Here is a 21,111-nt window from a genome sequence, read left to right on the forward strand (position 1 = left end):
ATGCCATACCCATCTCCCTGGCAGCAGTATGCAGGTCCCTGGAGCAGTTGTTAGGGGGTGCAGTGGACTTCAGGCAGGTGGACCCAGGCCCATCCCCCCCCTACCTGTTACAATTGTGCTGCTTAATGCTTAGTCGTCCAACCCCCCAAACCCACTGTACCCACATGTAGGTGCCCCCCCTTCACCCCTTAGGGCTATAGTAATGGTGTAGACTTGTGGGCAGTGGGTTTTGAGGGGGATTTGGGGGGGCTCAACACACAAGGGAAGGGTGCTATGCACCTGGGAGCTCTTTTACCTTTTTCTTTGTTTTTGTAAAAGTGCCCCCTAGGGTGCCCGGTTGGTGTCCTGGCATGTGAGAGGGACCAGTGCACTACGAATCCTGGCCCCTCCCACGAACAAATGCCTTGGATTTATTCGTTTTTGAGCTGGGCGCTTTCATTTTCCATTATCACTGAAAAATAAAAACGCCCAGCTCACAAATTGTCGAATAAAACATGGACGTCTATTTTTTTTCGAAAATACGGTTCGGTCCGCCCCTTCACGGACCCGTTCTCGGAGATAAACGCCCATGGAGATAGACGTTTTCGTTCAATTATGCCCCTCTATATCTTCCAAGTTTACCAAGATTTCTTTCAGTTCCACCACATCATCGCTCTTGAAAACCATTTCTGGTACAGGTAGACCTCCTACATCTTTTTACGTAAAGACCAAAGCAAAGAATTCATTCAGTCTCTCTGCTGTGGTCTTGTCCTCTCTGAGTACCCTTTTTGCTTCTTCATGATCTAACAGTTCCACAGATTTCCTCATACTGCTTCTGATATACCTGAAAAAGGTGTTACCGTGCGTTTTTACCTCTGCAGCAAGTTTCTTTTCATATTCTCTTTTTAGCCTTTTTTATCAATGCTTTCCATCTGACTTGCCAATGCTTATGTTGCTTCTTAATTTCTTCATTTGGGTACTTTTTCTATTCTTTGAAGGATGTTCTTTTGGCTCTAATAACCTCTTTCACTTCACCCTTTAACCATGCCGGCTGTTGTTTGCTCTTCTTCCATCTTTGTAAATATGTAGACTACTGTTATGATCACTGTTTCCCATAAGTACATAAGTATTGCCATACTGGGAGAGACCAAAGGTCCATCAAACCCAGCATCCTGTTTCCAACAGTGGCCAATCCAGGTCACAAATACCTGGCAAGATCCCAAAAAAGTACAAAACATTTTATACTGCTTATTCCAGAAATAGTGGATTTTCCACAAGTACATTTAATAACGGTCCATGGACTTTTCCTTTAAAAAGCCGTCTAAATCTTTTTAAACCTCTGCTAAGCTAACTGCCTTTACCACATTCTCTGGCAAAGAATTCCAGAGTTTAATTATATGTTGAGTGAAGAAAAATTTTCTCTGATTCGTTTTAAATTTACTACATTATAGCTTCATCACATGCCCCCTAGTCCTAGTATTTTTGAAAAGCGTGAACAGACGCTTCACATCTACCCGTTCCACTCCACTCATTATTTTATAGACCTCTATCATATCTTCCCTCAACCACCTTTTCTCCAAGCTGAAGAGCCCTAGCCGCTTTAGCCTTTCCTCATAGGGAAGTCGCCCCATCCCCTTTATCATTTTCGTCGCCCTTCTCTGCACCTTTTCTAATTCCACTATATCTTTTTTGAGATGCGGCAATCAGAATTGAACACAATATTCAAGGTGCAATCGCACCATGGAGCGATACAAAGGCATTATAACATCCTCATTTTTGTTTTCCATTCCTTTCCTAATAATACCTAACATTCTATTTGCTTTCTTAGCCACAGCAGCATACTGAGCAGAAGTTTTCAACGTATCTTCAATGATGACACCTAGATCCCTTTCTTGGTCCGTGACTCCTAACGTGGAATGTTGCATGACGTTGCTATAATTCAGGTTCCTCTTTCCCACATGCATCACTTGTTCACATTAAACGTCATCTGCCATTTAGACGCTCAGTCTCCCAGTCTCATAAGGTCCTCTTGTAATTTTTCACAATCTTCTCGTGATTTAACGACTTTGAATAATTTTGTGTCATCAGCAAATTTAATTACCTCACTACTTACTCCCATCTCTAGGTCATTTATAAATATGTTAAAAAGCAGCGGTCCCAGCACAGACCCCTGGGGAACCCCACTAACTACTCTTCTCCATTGAAAACACTGACCATTTAACCCTACTCTCTGTTTTCTATCTTTTAACCAGTTTTTAATCCACAATAAAACACTACCTCCTATCCCATGACTCTCCAATTTCCACTGGAGTCTTTCATGAGGTACTTTGTCAAACGCCTTCTGAAAATCCAGATACACAATATCAACCAACTCCCCTTTGTCCACATGTTTGTTTACTCCTTCAAAAAATTGAAGTAAATTGGTCAGGCAAGATTTCACCCCTTCAACGAAATGTAGTAGATTGGAGAGGCAAGATTTCCCTTCATTAAATCCATGTTGACTTTGTCTCATTAATCCATGCTTTTGAATATGCTCTGTAATTTTGTTCTTTATAATAGTCTCTTACCATTTTGCCCAGCACCGACGTCAGACTCACCGGTCTATAATTTCCAGGTTCTCCTCTGGAACATTTTTAAACAATCGGCATTACATTGGCCACCCTCCAATCTTCCGGTACCACGCTTGATTTTAAGGATAAATTACATATTTCTAACAATAGCTCTGCAAGCTCATTTTTCAGTTCTATCAGTACTCTGGGATGAATACCATCCAGTCCAGGAGATTTGCTACTCTTCAGTTTGTAGAACTGCCCCATTACATCCTCTAGATTTACAGAGAATTCAATAAGTTTCTCCGATTTGTCAGCTTCGAATACCATTTCCGGCACTGGTATCCCACCCAAATCTTCCTTGGTGAAGACCGAAGCAAAGAATTCATTTAATCTCTCCGCTACGGCTTTGTCTTCCCTGATCGCCCTCTTTGCTCCTTGGTCATCTAGCGGTCCAGCCGATTCTTTTGCTGGCTTCCTGCTTTTAATATACCTAAAAAAAAATTTACTATGTGTTTTTGCCTCCAACACAATCTTTTTTTTGAAGGCCCTCTTAGCCTTCCTTATCAACGCTTTGCATTTGACATGACATTCCTTATGCTGTTTCTTATTATTTTCAGTCGGTTCCTTCTTCCATTTTCTGAAGGATTTTCTTTTAGCTCTAATAGCTTACTTCACCTCACTTTTTAACCATGCCGGCTGTCGTTTGGTCTTCCGTCCTCCTTTTTTAATACCCGGAATATATTTGGCCTGGGCTTCCAGGACTAGGGGGCATGCGATGAAACTACAGTGTAGCAAATTTAAAACAAATCGGAGAAAATATTTCTTCACCCAATGCATAATTAAACTCTGGAATTCGTTGCCGGAGAACGTGGTGAAGGCGGTTAGCTTGGCAGAGTTAAACCACTACTAAATGGACTTGGGAAAAATCCACAATTCCAGGAATAACATGTATAGAATGTTTGTACGTTTGGGAAGCTTGCCAGGTGCCCTTGGCCTGGATTGGCCACTGCCGTGGACAGGATGCTGGGCTCGATGGACCCTTGGTCTTTTCCCAGTGTGGCATTATTTATGTACTTATGAACAGCATCCACGCCCAATGTAAATTTTTGACCCTCGCAGTCGCTCCTCTAAGTTTTTTTTTCACCGTTCTTCTCATTTTATCATAGTCTCCTTTTTTAAAGTTAAACGCTAACGTATTTGATTTCCTATGTATAATTACTTCAAAGCTAATATCAAATCCGATCATATTATGATCATTGTTATCAAGCGGCCTCAGCACCATTACCTCCTGCACCAGATCATGTGCTCCACTAAGGACTAGGTCTAGAATTTTTCCTTCTCTCGTCGGCTCCTCTACCAGTTGCTCCATAAAGATGTCCTTGATTTCATGAAGGAATTTTACCTCCCTTGCATGCCCCAATGTTACATTTACCCAGTCAATATCAGGGTAATTAAAATCACCCATTATTATTGTGTTGCCCAGTTTGTTTGCGTCCCTAATTTCCTTTAACATTTCTGCATCTGTCTGTTCATCCTGGCCAGGCGGATGGAAGTACACTCCTATCACTATCCTTTTCCCCTTTACACATGGAATTTCAATCCACAGTGATTCCAAGAAGTGTTTTGTTTCCTGCAGAATTTTCAATATATTTGATTCAAGGCCCTCGATAATATACAATGCTACTCCTCCACCAATTCGATCTACTCTATCATTACGATATAATTTGTACCCCGGTATGACAGTGTCCTACTGGTTATCCTCCTTCCACCAGGTCTCAGAGATGTCTATTATATCTAAATTTTCATTTAGTGCAATATATTCTAACTCTCCCATCTTATTTCTTAGGCTCCTGGCATTCACATATAGACATTTCAAACTATGTTTGTTGTTCCAATTTACATCATTTTTAGTACTTAACAGTATTAATTTGCAATTTTTTGTCTGATTTCTATTTTTATTTAAAGACACCTGATCTACTACGATCTCCTTTGCAACCTCACTATCAGGATACCCTATCTTCCCTGTTTTGGTGATATCTTTGAAAGATAACTTATCCCGAACCATGCACTTTTGAGCGACTGTCGGACTTCCCCCCAGTTCTAGTCTAAAAGCTGCTCTAGCTCCTTTTTAAATGCCGATGCCAGCAGCCTGGTCCCACCCTGGTTAAGGTGGAGCCCATCCTTTCGGAATAGGCTCCCCCTTCCCCAGAATGTTGCCCAGTTCCTAACAAATCTAAAACCCTCCTCCCTGCACCAACGTCTCATCCATGCATTGAGACTCCGGAGCTCTGCCTGTCTCTTGGGTCCTGCACATGGAATGGGTAGCATTTCAGAAAATGCTACCCTAGAGGATCTGGATTTGAGCTTTCTACCTAAGAGCCTAAATTTGGCTTCCAGAACCTCTCTCCCACATTTTCCTATGTCATTGGTACCCACATGTACCAAGACAACCGGCTCCTCCCCAGTACTATCTAAAATCCTATCTAGGTGACGCGTGAGGTCCGCCACCTTCGCACCAGGCAGGCAAGTCACCAGGCGAACCTCACGTCCACCAGCCACCCAGCTATCTATATGCCTAATGACCGAATCACCAACTACAACAGCTGTCCTAACCTTTCCCTCCCAGGCAGCGCTTGGAGACATATCCTCAGTGCGAGAGGATAGTACATCCCCTGGTGAGCAGGTCTTGGCTACAGGAGTACTTCCTACTTCACCAGGGTGATGCTCTCCTTCTAGGAGACCTCCCTCCGCCAAGGTAGCACAGGGGCTACCAGACTGGAGGTGGGATTTCTCTACAATATCCCTGTAGGTCTCCTCTATGTACCTCTCTGTCTCCCTCAGCTCCACCAAGTCTGCTACTCTAGCCTCAAGAGCTAGGAGCTCTTTGCATCGGGCACACACATATGACATCTCACCAACTGGGAGATAATCATACATGTGACACTCAATGCAAAAGACTGGATAGCACCCCTCTCGCTGCTGGACTGCTGACTCCATCTTAGCATTTTTGAGTTTTTCAATAATTTAAAACTTGCTACAGTAATAAGGATATTAGCCTAATATAAAAGTGTCTTTTAGTTTATATAATATATTGTATGATTTATGTAGTGTTTTGTATAATTATGGTACAGCTAGAGACCCCCCCCCCACTGGAATGGTGGAGGGCCCAGTCACAGAGCTCAGGCCAGTACAGACCTTGGCTGAGTCAGAAATCTGATGGCTGACACAACTGGGAGTTTACTGGAAAAGTATGGCCTAGTTGGTAGCCCACATTGAGGCCTAAATAAGCTAAATTAGGAAAAGTTAATAGATATGGAAACAAAATGGAGGATTTCAACACAAAATGGAAGCCCGTATCTGTTACAAAGTGGAATTTTCTCTAATGTAAGTTAGAAAAACAAGTTGAGAAATAAGTGAGTCATAGCAGGTGCAAAGAAAATAGGGAACTAGCTGTTCCAAGAGAGGAGGGAGACTTTCCTGTGAGCAGGATTGTGGTCAGCTGGTGTGAGAAAGGAAAGGCGTAGCAAGATAGAAGCCAATCAGTGACAACCATGACATTAGCATAGATCCAATCAGGTATATCTACTGTCATATTACCCATATCCTGAGGGCACCTATAAAAATCAGGGTATTTCCTGGTTTGAGTTAGAGAGAAAAGGGTTGGCACTCTCTCTCCAAGGGAAACCAATGTGTCCAGCAGAATTGACAAATTACCTAATTGCTTTCCCTTGTAAAACCTCTAATTGGTGAAAGAAATTATAAAACATTAGCAAATAATTAACACCTGTTTGCAGCTTATTATATTCCTATAATTAATTGATTGTACATGCCTGTTGTCAATCACTGATTTGACTTATACCTTGGCAAATAAACTCCTCATTCCAAATGATGATTCGTGGGCTTCACTTAATGATCAAAGGCTGTAAGTATAAATGCATTGTATAACTTGTAATCTAAATCCAGTTTGTCATAAGGCTGGTATCTTTTCTTTAGACCTAACGTCTCCCTTAGAGGCAATAACTCCTTGATTACCCCAGTACTAGTGTTATTTAGAGATGGAGTCAGATTAAGGTCACTCTAGCCTTCTTGGGGGGGCTCGGGACCCCTAAATTCTCAACATTGGTGACTCCCGTACGCTGCTCGGTATTCCCTGTTCCACCCTTTCCTGTCCTTCTCCTTCTTATTTATGTGCGTCCAAACCCTCGTTTTTGTCTTTCAATATTTAAAGATCAAGAATTTCCTCCCCGATGTCTCATGTCCCTTATTATAGCAGTCTGCTGTTATCTCTCTAAGCTTTCACTCTTTCCTGTGGTTAAGCCACTTCCGTTATTCTTCCCTATCGCAGTCAGTGATAATATGTAAGCCTTGTGCTTTCTTTCCCCCTCTTAGTTGCGTCCAAGACTGCGCTTTATTTCTTCTCTCTGATTCCTATCTGATTTCAGTGGGAGGACTATACTAGATCCTGCAGTGCCTGCTAGATTCTGTTAATGCTGTGGTACAAAGTTTTTAAAACTTAGTGGAAAAGACTATGGAGATTAGTTTGAAAAAAATTGTTTTTATATTTTTATTTTGCCTAACACTAATCTACAATTCCTCCTTTAAACCCCAATCTTTAAGTTCCCAAAGCACAAAGCAAAATAGCATTCACTTACTAGAGAAACGTCCTCTTCTCTCGGAACTTCCCAGCAGACCCAATACCATTACCTCTAATACTATGCCCTGCATTCCACTAAAGACTAGGTCTAAAATAGCTCCCCTTCTTGAAAAAAGAAGGAAGGGAAATAAGATGCATGACAGAGCATTGCTTACATGAGCTACACTTACAATGTTAGGGAAGAGGAGAAAAGACCCACACCTATCCTCAGTACTGGTTTCCACCCCCCACCTGGTGCAGCCTGATTCAGTCAGTATGTGGCTGCAGCCTCTAAGTGGCCTCCTTTGGCAGCATCCTCCTTCTATGAAAAGGTGGAAGGAGCCATGGAGATAGCTGTATCTTCTCTCACGGTGGCAGGAACATCGCAGATTTTTTCTGGAGTGCCTCAGGGATTGTTGAAACTGGCTGTTATAGATATTAATACACATTGTGAAGCTCTACAAAGACTCAATAAATCCATTCAAGTACTGTTTTCTCAGTTTTCTAAGCATAATGAAGAATTTTCTTACAAAATAGTAACTCAGGTTCAAACTCAGAGTCAACACTCTTCCAGATTAGAACAGTTGGAGAATCAACTAGATGAATTAAAGAGCTGCGCCATAGCTCAGATTAAAGATAAGAATTTGCTTCAATGTTGTGTTTGGAGTATTTAGAAAACAAAAGAAAGAGGAACAATCTTATATTCCTGAATTTCCCTAACATACCTATAATTTCTCCAGTGGATATAGTTAAGCATTATGAGATAAATGCTTGGTTTACCATCTAATAACCTTCCCCCTATTTCAAGAGCTGTATACTTAACAGCACCTATGGGATGGGGATCTGGAACAGCAAAGCAGGCTGGGTTTCAGCAAGTGGACAGGAATCTGAATGAGTTCCTTGTAAATTCTGCGGAACTCATTTCTGGTTACTTTTGTGTTAGAGCCAGTCATAATATTGTCCTTAAACATTACTTTAGAGATATGAACAAACTGCTTCTTGGTTCAATTACATATATATTTCCTGACTTATCTGATTCAGGTTCAGTAAGATGGCATCAACCAGTTATAAGGACTTTCTATCCTACTTGTCCTCTGAGTAAAATTTGCTACCATGCATTACCTGCTTGGCAAATAATGTACAATTTAGTTACCTTCAATCTTCAAAGTGGTATTGACTACTCTGTTATCTGTTATATTAAAAGTTGATACATGATAAAGACCTTCATGTTATATGTATTGCACAGCCCCCATTTATCTGCGATCCCACAATGGTATTTTCCACATTAGCTCCTGGATTCTATATATGGCACTCAAAATTTGCACATGCCCAATTTGCACATGCCATTTAATTGAATAATGAACCAATGAGCTCCAATAATTGGGTTGCTAATAATGAATTATTAATGCTAATTGGCAACAATTATAATTTACGCTCAAATCTTGCTAGATGTATTCTATAAAGATGCACGTGTAAATTCTAGTGCATGGATCTGAAAATGGGGAGTAGCCATGGGAGGGGCATGGGCATTCTAAGAATTTATGTGCACTGTTACAAAATATGCCTGATCCATACCTAATTTTGGCACAGGGATTTACACTAGGTTTCAGCTGACAATGGCGTACCGAGGACGGGGTGGTGGAGGCGGTCTGCCCCGGGTGCATGCTACTGGAGGGGTGCAGAGAGCAGCTGCGTGCCTGTCGGCTCCGCTGGTTCCCTGCTCCCTCTGCCCCAGAACAGGTTACTTGCTTTTCCGGGGCAGAGGGAGCAGGAAGCCAGCGGAGCCAACAGCCACGCGGCTGCTCCCAGCAGCTAAGAATGCACCCGGGGGGGGGGGTTGATGCACCAGAGGGGGGTATAATTGCACCAGGGGGGGGTGCCATGCTGCACCCTGGGGGGATGGACGCCGCTGCACCTGGAGGGGGTGCGCAGCTGCGATCCGCCTCGGGTGGCAGCCGACCTAGGATCGTCACTGTCAGTTGATGTATTTCCTTGGTAGTTAGGCTCAGCTCTTGGTGCTATTCTATAAATGGTGTCCAACTTGGAATACAATTAACCTTATTGGCTTTACTTGCTTCTCTAACAATATCATTATATGAAACTAGCAAGTAACAATCAATTTGTTGTAAAATTTAAAAATACAAGGAGGAAAAGGACTTCAGTGGCTAAGGTCACGTCTAAAGTAGAACTTGGACTAATGACCCGCCCTACTTCTTCACTAGTCCTAACAAAAATCTCTGATGTTTAAATAAATACTTTAAAAAACTGTTAACAAATTGAAAATGTATTTAATTAAACATCAGAGGTTTTTTTTTTAGGACTAATGAAGTAGGTCCAAGTTCTACTTTAGACGTGACCTTAGCCACTGAAGTCCTTTTCCTCCTTGTATTTTTAAATTTTACAGCAAACTAATTGTTACTTGCTGGTTTCATCTAGTCTAACTTGGAATGCCATTTATAGAATAGAACTTAGCACTTATTATTTTGGTGCCATATATAGAATCTAGTCCCAGATGTTTAATGTAAGAATATGGGCACGCTCACACTTAGGGGTCCTTATACTAAGGCGCGCTAATGGATTTAGTGCATGCTAAATGATGAGATGCCCATTATATTCCTATGGGTGTCTTATCATTTAGTGATTGCTAATTGTTAGTGCGCTTTAGTAAAAGGACCCCTTAATGCCCTACCTCAACTGCATGAATGAGCCCACACAGCTAGCTATTTAATGTAGGAATTACTATATTATTTTTTCTGAACTCTCTATCTTTAACCAGTTAATTGTATTTAGCTGATTCTCCTTCTTTAGCTGCCTATCTTAACCAGCAACATTTAGGTTTAGGTTTCAGCGGAAGACATAGCTGGTTAAGTTTGGCTGAAAATCTCCCTAAAGGTAACCAGATAAAACCAATCAGTTATCTTACTAGTTTAGTGGGCCTTTGAAAATAAGCTCCTAAGCATTTCTCTAGGGATACAAACTGAAAGACAACTTTTAGTTCATATAAGTACATAAGTATTGCCATACTGGGACAGACCAAAAGTCCATCAAGCCCAGCACCCTGTTTCCAATAGTGGCCAATCCAGGTCACAAACACCTGGCAAGATCCCAAAAAAGTTCAATATATTTTATGCTGCTTATCCCAGAAATAAGCAGTGGATTTGCCCCAAGTCAATTTAATAATGGTCTATAGACTTTTCTTTTAAGAAGCCATCCAGACCTTTTTTAAACCCTGCTAAGCTAACCACCTTTACCAATTCTCTGGCAACGAATTCCAGAATTTAATTACACATTGAGTGAAGAAAAATTTCTCTGATTTGTATTACATAGACCTTTTAAGGCCTGCACTGCAGTATGTTACTGCCCAAAATACTCACCATGTTTAAAGTTTTTTTTAGAATATGTTGTTTTAAGATTGGGAAAGGCAATTTTCAGTGGAGCACTTTCTACTCTGTAGCATTTCCTTTGAAAATTTTGCGGTCTGAACTGTAACTATTTTTTTAATCCACATATTTTGTAGGTTAAATATAAGCAGGTGAAAGTCCTGAAAGTTGGTGAGGGGATTTGAAAATGAAGTCCCTGTACTTCCTCTCTTGGGCTCAGCACTGCGTCTTTTCCCTAGTGAGGGCTTGGGGCAATTTTGAAAGAGAAACATTCAAAATTGCCCAAATAAGGCGTAAGTGACATATATAAAGGCAAAACTTTAAATAAGCGTTATAGTGTTATAAAAATAGTTGTTCAGAGCATCTGGTTCAAATCCCATTAGATAAGAAAAGATATGAAACCTGACTGAAGAGACATGGTTGTATTGAAGTGTAACACAGAGCATTTATATTACAATAACTCAGAACATCCTACTGAACTAAACATTTTTTGCTGTAAATATTGAAATTCCCGTGAGAGTTTGTATAACCTTATATTTATATCAAGATCTCACCATATCTTTTTATCTATCCATCTAAAGCCATATTAGAGATGTTACATAAAACAGCAGTAGCACAAAATACCTAACTGTACCGGGCTTCAAAGAAAAATATGCAATTTGTAATATCTATGGATTGCTATTTTGATTCTTACCTTTAAAAGGGCCATTTACTAATGCACTCATAGCATGCTATCCATTTTGCATAAAATGGGTTGTGCAGAGATAACATATGATAACTGCATTTGTACATGATAACCATTAGTAAATGACCACCTTTATTCATAACTATATATACAAAGGATTATTAAAAGAAATGTTAATTTTCTATTTTAAGTATGCCAGAATATACCTACTAACTTGCTGAATTCATCCTTCATTCAATTTCAGTTTATTAAAGAGGTTAAAAATTTATAAAACTCTGATGGGATATGGTTTTAATGCTTCATCACACTACCCATCATTTGCTTTTCAATCTAGATCAGAATGATCTTTCCCACTTCCTTGCAATCACCTACCTGCACAGCTAATATTTTCTGAGCATTCTCATGAGAGGCTGTTTGGAAGTTCGCCAGCCCTGCCTGGTTATAGAGGCCTTGCTGTTTGAAATACTCCGCCGATGCCCTATGCATCCTGCTCTGCAGCACCGAAAGCTAAAGGGGGGGGGGGGGGGGGGAGAGAAAAAAAAACCCTCACAAGTCAGAGCAGGAGAGGAAATTAATGGCAGTGTTCAAGAAGAATGATGGAGGGAAATATAGAAAGCAGTCAATAGCCCATTCTGCGCTGTACGGACCTGACAGGAATTTCACAGTCTCTTGATTTTTCAGTCCACTCATGTGCATTCATCAGAAACCAGTCACATCTGGCTGCCAGGATGGGGGGTTAATTTTCTCTAAATGCCTCAGCAGTTTTGTTCTAGCTGAGGCAAACTCTGTGACTGCAAAGCTGATGAGTAAAATATTTCTACTTCACCCAGTTTAACTCAAAACCGATAGCCTCAGGACATATTGAACCTTTTCAAAAAAAGAAAAAAAATTCTGAAGCTTTTTGAATGGCACATCAGGTCAGGCCAAAGTTTAAAATGCAAGTTTAAGAATTTGATGGACACCGTTGCCTTTTTTCCTCTTCTAAAGCTTATCATAGCTTGCCAATGTGTGCTTTAGAGCATGACAAAACTAAAGAGAATTAACTCAGCCATCAACTGCAGAGGGAGAACAATAACAGGAAAGAAATTTCCAGATAGAACTCCCTATTAATCTACCTAGCTACAACCATGTGACATAAAAGCATCTAGCTTAACTGAGCTACAGTGAATGCAGTCTTTGAAAAGTGACACCATATTTTATACAGATTTAATAACTCAACAGTAGACCATACCTTTTTGCTTAGAAAGTTCATATTTCATACCTGAAAGCTTCATAGTATAATATATCATGGTCAGAACTATACTAGTATGATATATTTTGGAAACAGGCTGCAGGATTAGGGAGAAGATGACACCAGTATTAGCTGGCCTTCACTACTTACCTGTAGAATATAGAATTCATTTTAATATGCTCACTTGGGGCTACATTTTATATATGGCGCCTGAAAAATCCACTGGGACAAAAATTATGCTAGGCGCATTCTTTAAAGTACACCTAAATTTTATAGAATAGACTTAAATTTCCACGGGGTATATAGAATATGCCGAGCAGCTCGCACCGCAGCCAAATTTGGTTGTGTCTATTTAGACCATGTTTTACTTGGTATAAATTCCAATACCTAAATTAGGCATAGATCGGGTGTATTCTTTAATAATGCGCATAGATTTAAGAAACACCCACACCCTGCCCATGGTCATACCCCTTTTCAACTATGCAATTTAGAATTTAGGCGCACCACATTATAGAATACACATGGAGGGGCATAATCGAACGGGGTGCCCAGGTTTTCCTGAGGACGTCCTTGCAGGACGTCCTGGCGAAGGGGTGGGGAAACCCGTATTATCGAAACAAGATGGGCGTCCATCTTTCGTTTCGATAATACGGTCAGGGATGCCCAAATCTCAACAGGTCGACCTTAGAGATGGTCGTCCTTAGAGATGGTTGTCCCTGGTTTTCGGTGATAATGGAAAACGAGGACGCCCATCTCAGAAATGACCAAATCCAAGCCCTTTGGTCATGGGAGGAGCCAGCATTCCTAGTGCACTGGTCCCCCTCACATGCCAGGACACCAACCGGCACCCTAGGGGGCACTGCAGTGAACTTCAGAAATTGCTCCCAGGTACATAGCTCCCTTACCTTGGGTGCTGAGCCCCCCAAAACCCACTCCCCACAACTGTACAACATTACCATAGCCCTAAGGGGTGAAGGGGGCACCTACATGTGGGTACAGTAGGTTTCTGGTGGCTTTTGAAGGGCTCACATTTACCAGCACAAGTGTAACAGGCAGGGGGGGGGGGTGGGCCTGGGTCCGCCTGCCTGAAGTGCGCTGCACCCACTAAAACTGCTCCAGGGACCTGCATACTGCTGTCAGGAAGCTGGGTATGACATTTGAGGCTGGCATAGAGGCTGGCAAAAAATATTTTCAAAGTTGTTTTAGGGTGGGTGGGGGTTAGTGACCACTGGAGGTGTAAAGAGAGGTCATCCCCGATTCCCTCTGGTGGTCATCTGGTCAGTTCGGGAACCTTTTTGAGGCTTGGTCCCTTTCGATTATGCTGATTTGGGTGATCCTGAGAGAAGGACGCCCATCTTCCAATTTGAGTCGAAAGATGGGCGCCTTTCTCTTTCGAAAATAAGCCTGTTGGTGAGTTGTGCATGTAAAGGTCAATTAATGCCAATTAGTGTTGATAATTGCTTGTTAACATCCAATTAACAGTGCTGATTAGCTAGTTAACCAATTAAGTTATATGCATTGTTATATAATATGCTTCAGTTTCCATGCGGATTTTCAGGCACCATATATGGAATCCAGGGGTTGATGTGTAAGTCTCTAAGGAGTCCTTTTACTAATCTGTGGGAAATAGGGCCATGTAGTAGCAGCAGGGGCCATTTTAACCGTGCGCCAGGACCCTTTTTATCACAGCAGTTAAAAAGCCTCTAAATAAATGGCCATGCGGTAAGACTACTCTTACTGCATGGCCATGGGGGGGGGGGGGGGGCACTCACTGCCACCCACTAAGGTGCCGGTAAGGGCGCCCGCGGTAAACCAGCATTAACTGGGCATCACGCTGCTATGCCCTATTACTGCCAAGCTATAAAATGGTGCACGCTCAAGGCAGAACTTGATTGGGGCTAATCAGCAATATTCAGCGACACTTAACCAGACAGTGCTATTGAATATTGCTACTAAATGGCCAATCCCTAACTGGTGAGGTTGGGATGGGCTGGAGGCAGAGGTCGGGTGGAGCATGGCACTAGCTAGCTAGCAGCAATATTCAGACTACTAACCAACTAGGTAAGTGTATAAAGTTAGAACATAATAAAGGCTGTCCTAACTTTATGCGTCGAGTTTAACTGCTTTTACAGTTTAACAGCTTTTACAAAGCTGCAATAAAAAGTGGCCTGCGGTAGTGTAGGTGTGCGCTGGGTCATTTTTTACCACGGCTGGGAAAAAACCTATTTTTTAATTGGCCGAGAAATGGGCCTGCGCTAATATTAAAACTAGTGTGTGCCTATTTACAGCCTGAGCCCTTACCGGCGCCCATTGACCTAGCAGTAATAGCACATGTGCTACCCACATGGTAATTGTGCAGAGTGCACCAACATGGGTGCGCTGCCAGTTACCGCCAGGAACGCCCCCCATGGTAGAAAATAGAAAATAATTTTCTACCAAGGGATTTGGCAAGTACCAAACATAGAATTACCGCTGGGCACACGCGCCACCTCAGCATTACTGACAACTGGGCACATGCTACCCGCACACTAGAACCCTCCTGGGACAAGAAAATACCACTGTACCTGAACGTAACTCACCTTGAGCTACTACTGAAAAAGGTGTGAGCAAAATTTAAATAAATAAATATAAGGGGCCTTCATCCTTTATAGAATCGCACATAACTACACCTAAATGTAGGCATCTGGAATTAGGCCTAAATGCAGATGCCTACATATAAGCTCAAATCTATATTTATGCACATACATTTTGGGAACGCACCAATAACACCCCTAACCATGCCCCCATACAGTTACGCATGATAGAAATTTGGCACAGATCCAATGTGCGTGTAACATCATAGGCGCAGATCTGATGTGTGCCTAACTCCTAATTAAGCCCAATTAGTGCCCAATTATCAGTACTGATTGTTTCATTATTCAATTAAATTATGCGTGAAAATTGGGTGCACGTCCAATTTAATGCATGACTCTAGATGCCATATATAGAATTTGGGGGATAACCTGCATCATGATAATTTTATAACAGGGTGGGGGGCATCAAATAAGAGGTTCTGTCCTCTCCCCCCCTGCTTTATAATATCTTTCTCAGTTCCCTTGCTTTTCTTATTCAGGAGTCCCACATTAAATGTTACATCTATGCTGATGACATCCTCAGTCTCCACTCAGGACCCCTATAATCCTGATCTCAGTTCACTATAAAACTGACTCAATAAGGTTGTTTCCTGGCTCACTGACCACCGCCTTCATCACAGCCAGCAAAATACTTCAGCACTTTGGCTCACTGGGCATCATGCTTACCCCTCTCTCACCCCTGCTGTTGGGGGGGGGGGGGGGCTTCCATTGAATTGGTAGATTCCTTCAGATACCTTGGTGTTTACTTTGACAGCACCCTAACTTTTACCTCTCATAGTTCCTTTGCTGTTAGGAACTGTTTTTATTATCTTCATCTAATATGCTCCCTTTGGCAATACCTTATGGATGAAAGTTCTGCTACAATGCTCTATGCTTTGGTTGCTACAAAACTGGATTACTGTAACATCATTTATGCCAGTCTTCCTGATATTTCACTTTGTAAACTCCAGACAGTACAGAATACTGCCATAAGTATCCTTTCTCATGCAGGACTTCATGATCATAGATCCCCATTTCTGAAAGAATACCACTGGCTCCATATAAAGTCTCGTATCATTCATTATTCATAAGGTTTTGACCATCACTTACAGGGATTTATGTCTAAATTCTCCCCTTTATTTGGCCAACCTCATTACCCCCTACTGTTCTGTGTGTGCTCTCCGGTCAGCATTTGACTCCCGTCTTTCTATGCCACCCTTTCATTTTGCCCATCTCAGCTCCACCTGTTATTCTGCTTCCTTTTACCTGGCCCCTTCTCTCTGGAATTCTTTATCCTCGGCTCTGAGATCTGAGCTCTCATTCCCTTGTTTCCACTGTCTTCTTAAAGTCCATATTTTCCTTGGTGTATCCTTAATTTGTGCCCATTGTGTGGGTCCCGTGATCAGGTTTCTGCAGATGGTTGGTTGTTCTCTCTGCCCCTACCCCTTCTTGGTGTCTTTCTGCCTGTGCCCCATCTGGATGTATTTCCCTTTTTCACCTCTTTCATTTTATTTCTTCTGTCCTATCAGAATATTGGCGTTCCTTTCCAGTTTCTACTTAGTGTTGTACACAGCTTTGATTTGTTATGAAAAGCGGTATATCAAGCACATGAACAAACATAAATATAAACATTCTGTTCACAGGGAGGAAAGGAATTTTGAAGGTGCATAAATAGAACTGGTTTAAGTGCTGCAGACTCAACAAATACAAAGGTCTAAGTCAAACAAAACAAGCAAACTTTCCACCTTTGCTCATAAAGAAAAATATATTCTCAATATATTTTTAAACCAGTGTTAGAGTTTGCACTATATAATCTTTACAGATTGATTACATATGCAATAGGTATATAGCATGTTACTACTGGGGGTTATTTGACTAGGGGGTAAATTCTCAAAAGGCTGCCAAAATTTAAGTGCCAGGATGATGCATGCTAAGTCAAATTTATAATGTCAGTTGGGCGCACAATTGCTGTTATAAAATATTAAGTCCGCATTTACGTGCCTAACTTTAGAGTGGAGGAGTGGCCTAGTGGTTAAAACACTGGTCTTGTAATCCAGAGGTAGCTGGTTCAAATCCCACTGCTGTTCTTTGTGATCTTGAGCAAGTCATTTAACCCTCCATTACCTCAGGTACAAACTTAGATTGTGAGCTCTCCTAGGACAGAGAACTATCCAGAGTACCTGAATGTAACTGACCTTGAGCTACTACTGAAAAAGGTGTGAGCAAAATAAAAATAAATAATATGCCAGTTCAATGGCTGGTGTAAATGCTTGCATTTAACTGTAGGCAATTAGGCACATAAATGATAGTATTTTATACGTAACAGCCTGATATGTCCCTGTTCCACCCATGCCCCTTCTTGGTCTATGCCTCCTTAAAGCTGCGCACGCTGGAATTTGAGTGTGCAAGTTATAGAATAGCTACTACGGGCAGTTATTCACATAACTGATAATTAGTGCCAATTATAGCCAATAATTGGTTGTTAATACCAGTTAGCAACTAATTATTGAATTAAGTTATGAGCACAACCGACCTTTTTCCATAACTTGAGCCTGCAAATTTGCATGCTAGTTGGAAATATGAGGGTGCAAGTTTAAAGAATTAGGGGGTAGATGTCCCAGTAGCACAATATGGCATTCTAAAAAAGTAGTGTGCACATTTGTTCCTCATTAGTATATCAGTCTCATAGTCTGTACAGATTTATTTGGCCAAGGCTATCATATCAACCCATAAGTTCATTAAAAGATGAAAATTACAAGTTTCTATTTATTTTTTTAGTGGCTAAAAATAGGTTTTCTTCTATAAATTATGTTGTCTTGTAAGTCTTAGATTTAGATAAAACATTACAAGCCAAGGCATGTGATTCATAACAACCAATATAATTTTAACAGTGGAGGTTTTTCATTTTGAAGCAACTGTAGTTGTAAAATCTGATGAACAAGTTAAAAGAATAGGAATGTTTGTACTTCAGACAGATTGGGGCCCTTGGTTTTCTTAACTTTAGTGATTACGGATTACCTGTACTAGGTGTTTCCAGATGACTGCAATATAATGAGCCATACAGTTGGTTCATGTTCCTCTATATTAGGCCAGCAGGGAAAGTTTTCCGGTACTTTCTGGAAAAGATTTCTAGGCTTGCTGATTTCTTGTGCACCAGCAAAACCTCTGCTCTGCAGTTTAGTACCACAAAATATTAAAAGAAAACTTTCAGTGAAGACAAGTGGGTTATGTGGCTCGCTGTATTGCTGTTTGAGAATACCTATTACAAATGAACAATTTTGCATTGTTTGATGACAAACTGGCACAATGGGGCCATACAGATCTGACTTACTAGGTAAAGTTGGTTTAGAATAGAAAATGAGAAGACAAGTTAATTGTCATCAACATATGAAAAACATGAATTTTTTTTTGTAATAATATAAATAACACAGAGCACAGAAGGGAACCCAAAACCATAACAATAAATCTCAGGGAGAAGGGATTAAACTTTGGCCTTCACGTAAGCCTTGAAGGACAGACAGGTCAAATCTAACTTCCCAACAGTAGGCTGTATTAATACAGTAGGGAATGGTGACTATATGGACAGAAAACCACATCACAGCATTACAAATCTTTTCTAAGGAGGTTAGCTGATATTTCCATGGCTCTCAAAGTGAGGACTTTACATGCCTATCTTTGGATAAGCCTGCCACAGGGTAACAATAAGAAAAGTAATCAGCTAAATAATTAGATACAGTCATTTTCACAGTGAAGCCCAGTCTTTTTGGATTGAAAGAAATAACACCTGAGTGGATATTTGATGCTAGTGCAGCCATATAAAAGCCTATAAGTATTTTGAAATTCAGTGCAAGAAGTGCACCTTCTCCATTAGAAAGATTCACAATAATAGACAAACCTCAAATTTTTCATCCAAGTAAACAAACACAGTCCTCATTATCAGACTCAGATGATCATGTTTTGCAAATAATTCTTGGCTCAAATTCACTCTGTATTTCACCAGACCTCAGTGGTACCATTCCAGCAGCTCACATCGCTGCCTAAGCTTTATGCACCACATCATCACTGCATTTACTGAAAAATTTCTAAGAGCTTATCCAATATTTTATTAACTCCATATTATTACTCATCTTATTCATTAACTTTAAAAAGTATGATGCTTTCACTTAGCTTATTCTGGTCCAAAACTGCATAATCCAAGTCGGTAAGGGGACTCTTAGCCGACATGAATCATGTTTTGCCGGAGGCTTCTTCCAGGACTGTCCCCTAGAAAAATCCTAAACAGCGCTCAATAATTCTACACTCAAACATAATTAAAATAATAAGGTATATTTCAAATACCTTTTAAAATAGTCATTGTCTATCCAACCATCTCTTGCTTCTTCTGAAGATGGCAGCAGCATTTTTCTAACCTCCTTATACCTACTGAACAACCTGTCATATGACCCTATCCACCCAATCACAAGGAACTTCCAGGTCAGACCAAGGTCATCCATTCAAGTTCACCACTGAGCCCAAATGGAATCACAGAGTTTAACTTAAAAATCCAATATTGCTCTCTGTAATTCAAAAACACTTTTCATTGTTGCTACCTTCCCACCCTTCTCTTACTAAAGCAATGATCCTCCATCTAATATCAGATACTTTATACTGATTGTCTAACCAATGTTGCACTAGGGGAACCTGAACAGCTTTGGTAATGATACGAGACTTATGTTAATTTAAATGATGCCATATGGGTTTACAGCTACGGCCCACATAAACCAAATTCAAGGGACATGAAACAATATAGACAACACTTTTACTAGGGCACGATGTCACATGTCTAGAAAAAAATCTTAATCTTTGCTCGTCCATCCAGCTTGGTCCAATCATGGAATATTGGCACCATTGGCATTTAAAAGTCGTATGTAAGGGTGTTTCTTCAATTATATTCCCATATAATATCTCTGTGATGTAAACATTTTCCTTATGGTTTTCCCAGGTTGATATGCTATAAGCAGAAAACTAGCAAACACTGGACACAATTGTTAAATATGCCAATGGGATCTCATAATAGGGACCAACTCACGAGCTATCTAAGAATCCGGTAAATACAGGTCAGAATATCCTCACTCTCCATCCCAGAACTGCATGGGTACCTGAATGCGGAATACCACAAGGATCCCCCCTCTCACCGACTCTATTCAACTTAATGATGATACCCCTGGCAAAATTACTATCAAATCAAAACCTAAATCCATACATTTATGCGGATGACGTAACGATCTACATCTCATTCAAACAAGACCTAAAAGAAATTTCTAATGACATCAACCAAAGCCTCAAAATCATGCATTCATGGGCGGACGCATTTCGGTTTAAACTCAACGCAGAAAAGACCCAATGCCTAATACTAACCTCCCAACACAACAAAAAAGAATACACCACCATCAATACACCAACTCTAAACCTTCCTATCTCAGAAACCCTAAAAATTCTTGAAGTCACCATTGATCGCCACCTAACACTAGAGAACCACGCGAGAAACACAACCAAGAAGATGTTCCACTCAATGTGGAAACTAAAAAGAATAAGATCTTTCTTCCCAAGGAGTGTTTTCCGTAACTTGGTACAATCATAGGTGCTTAGCCATCTTGACTATTGCAACGCACTATGTGCCGGCTACAAAGAACAAATAATCAAGAAACTTCAGACAGCCCAGAACACTGCAGCTAGACTCATATTTGGCAAACCTAAATTTGAAAGCGCCAAGCCCCTACGAGAAAAATTACACTGGCTTCCACTTAAGGAACGCATCTCGTTCAAAATATGTTCACTAGTTCACAAAATTATCCATGGAGACGCACCAGCTTACATGTCTGACCTAATAGACTTACCACCTAGGAATGCCAGAAGATCATCCCGCACATTCCTTGATCTGCACTTCCCCAGTTGTAAAGGAATGAAATACAAACTAATGCACACGTCAAACTTCACGTACTGTACTTGAGCGCACAGTTATGGAACGCACTGCCGCGCAACTTGAAATCGACCTACGAA

General features: G+C 40.9%; 1 protein-coding gene across 1 annotated transcript in view; it reads right to left on the reverse strand.

Moving 5' to 3' along the window:
* Nucleotides 1-21,111, reverse strand: part of CCDC178 (coiled-coil domain containing 178) — a 277,655-nt gene that overhangs the window by 55,445 nt on the left and 201,099 nt on the right. Inside the window, exon 3 of the mRNA XM_030190136.1 lies at nucleotides 11,602-11,736. Within this exon, the coding sequence (XP_030045996.1) occupies nucleotides 11,602-11,736 (135 nt within the window). The remainder of the gene's footprint in view (nucleotides 1-11,601; nucleotides 11,737-21,111) is intronic.

The sequence above is a fragment of the Microcaecilia unicolor genome, chromosome 1 (genome assembly GCF_901765095.1).
Source record: "Microcaecilia unicolor chromosome 1, aMicUni1.1, whole genome shotgun sequence".
NCBI lineage: Eukaryota > Metazoa > Chordata > Amphibia > Gymnophiona > Siphonopidae > Microcaecilia > Microcaecilia unicolor.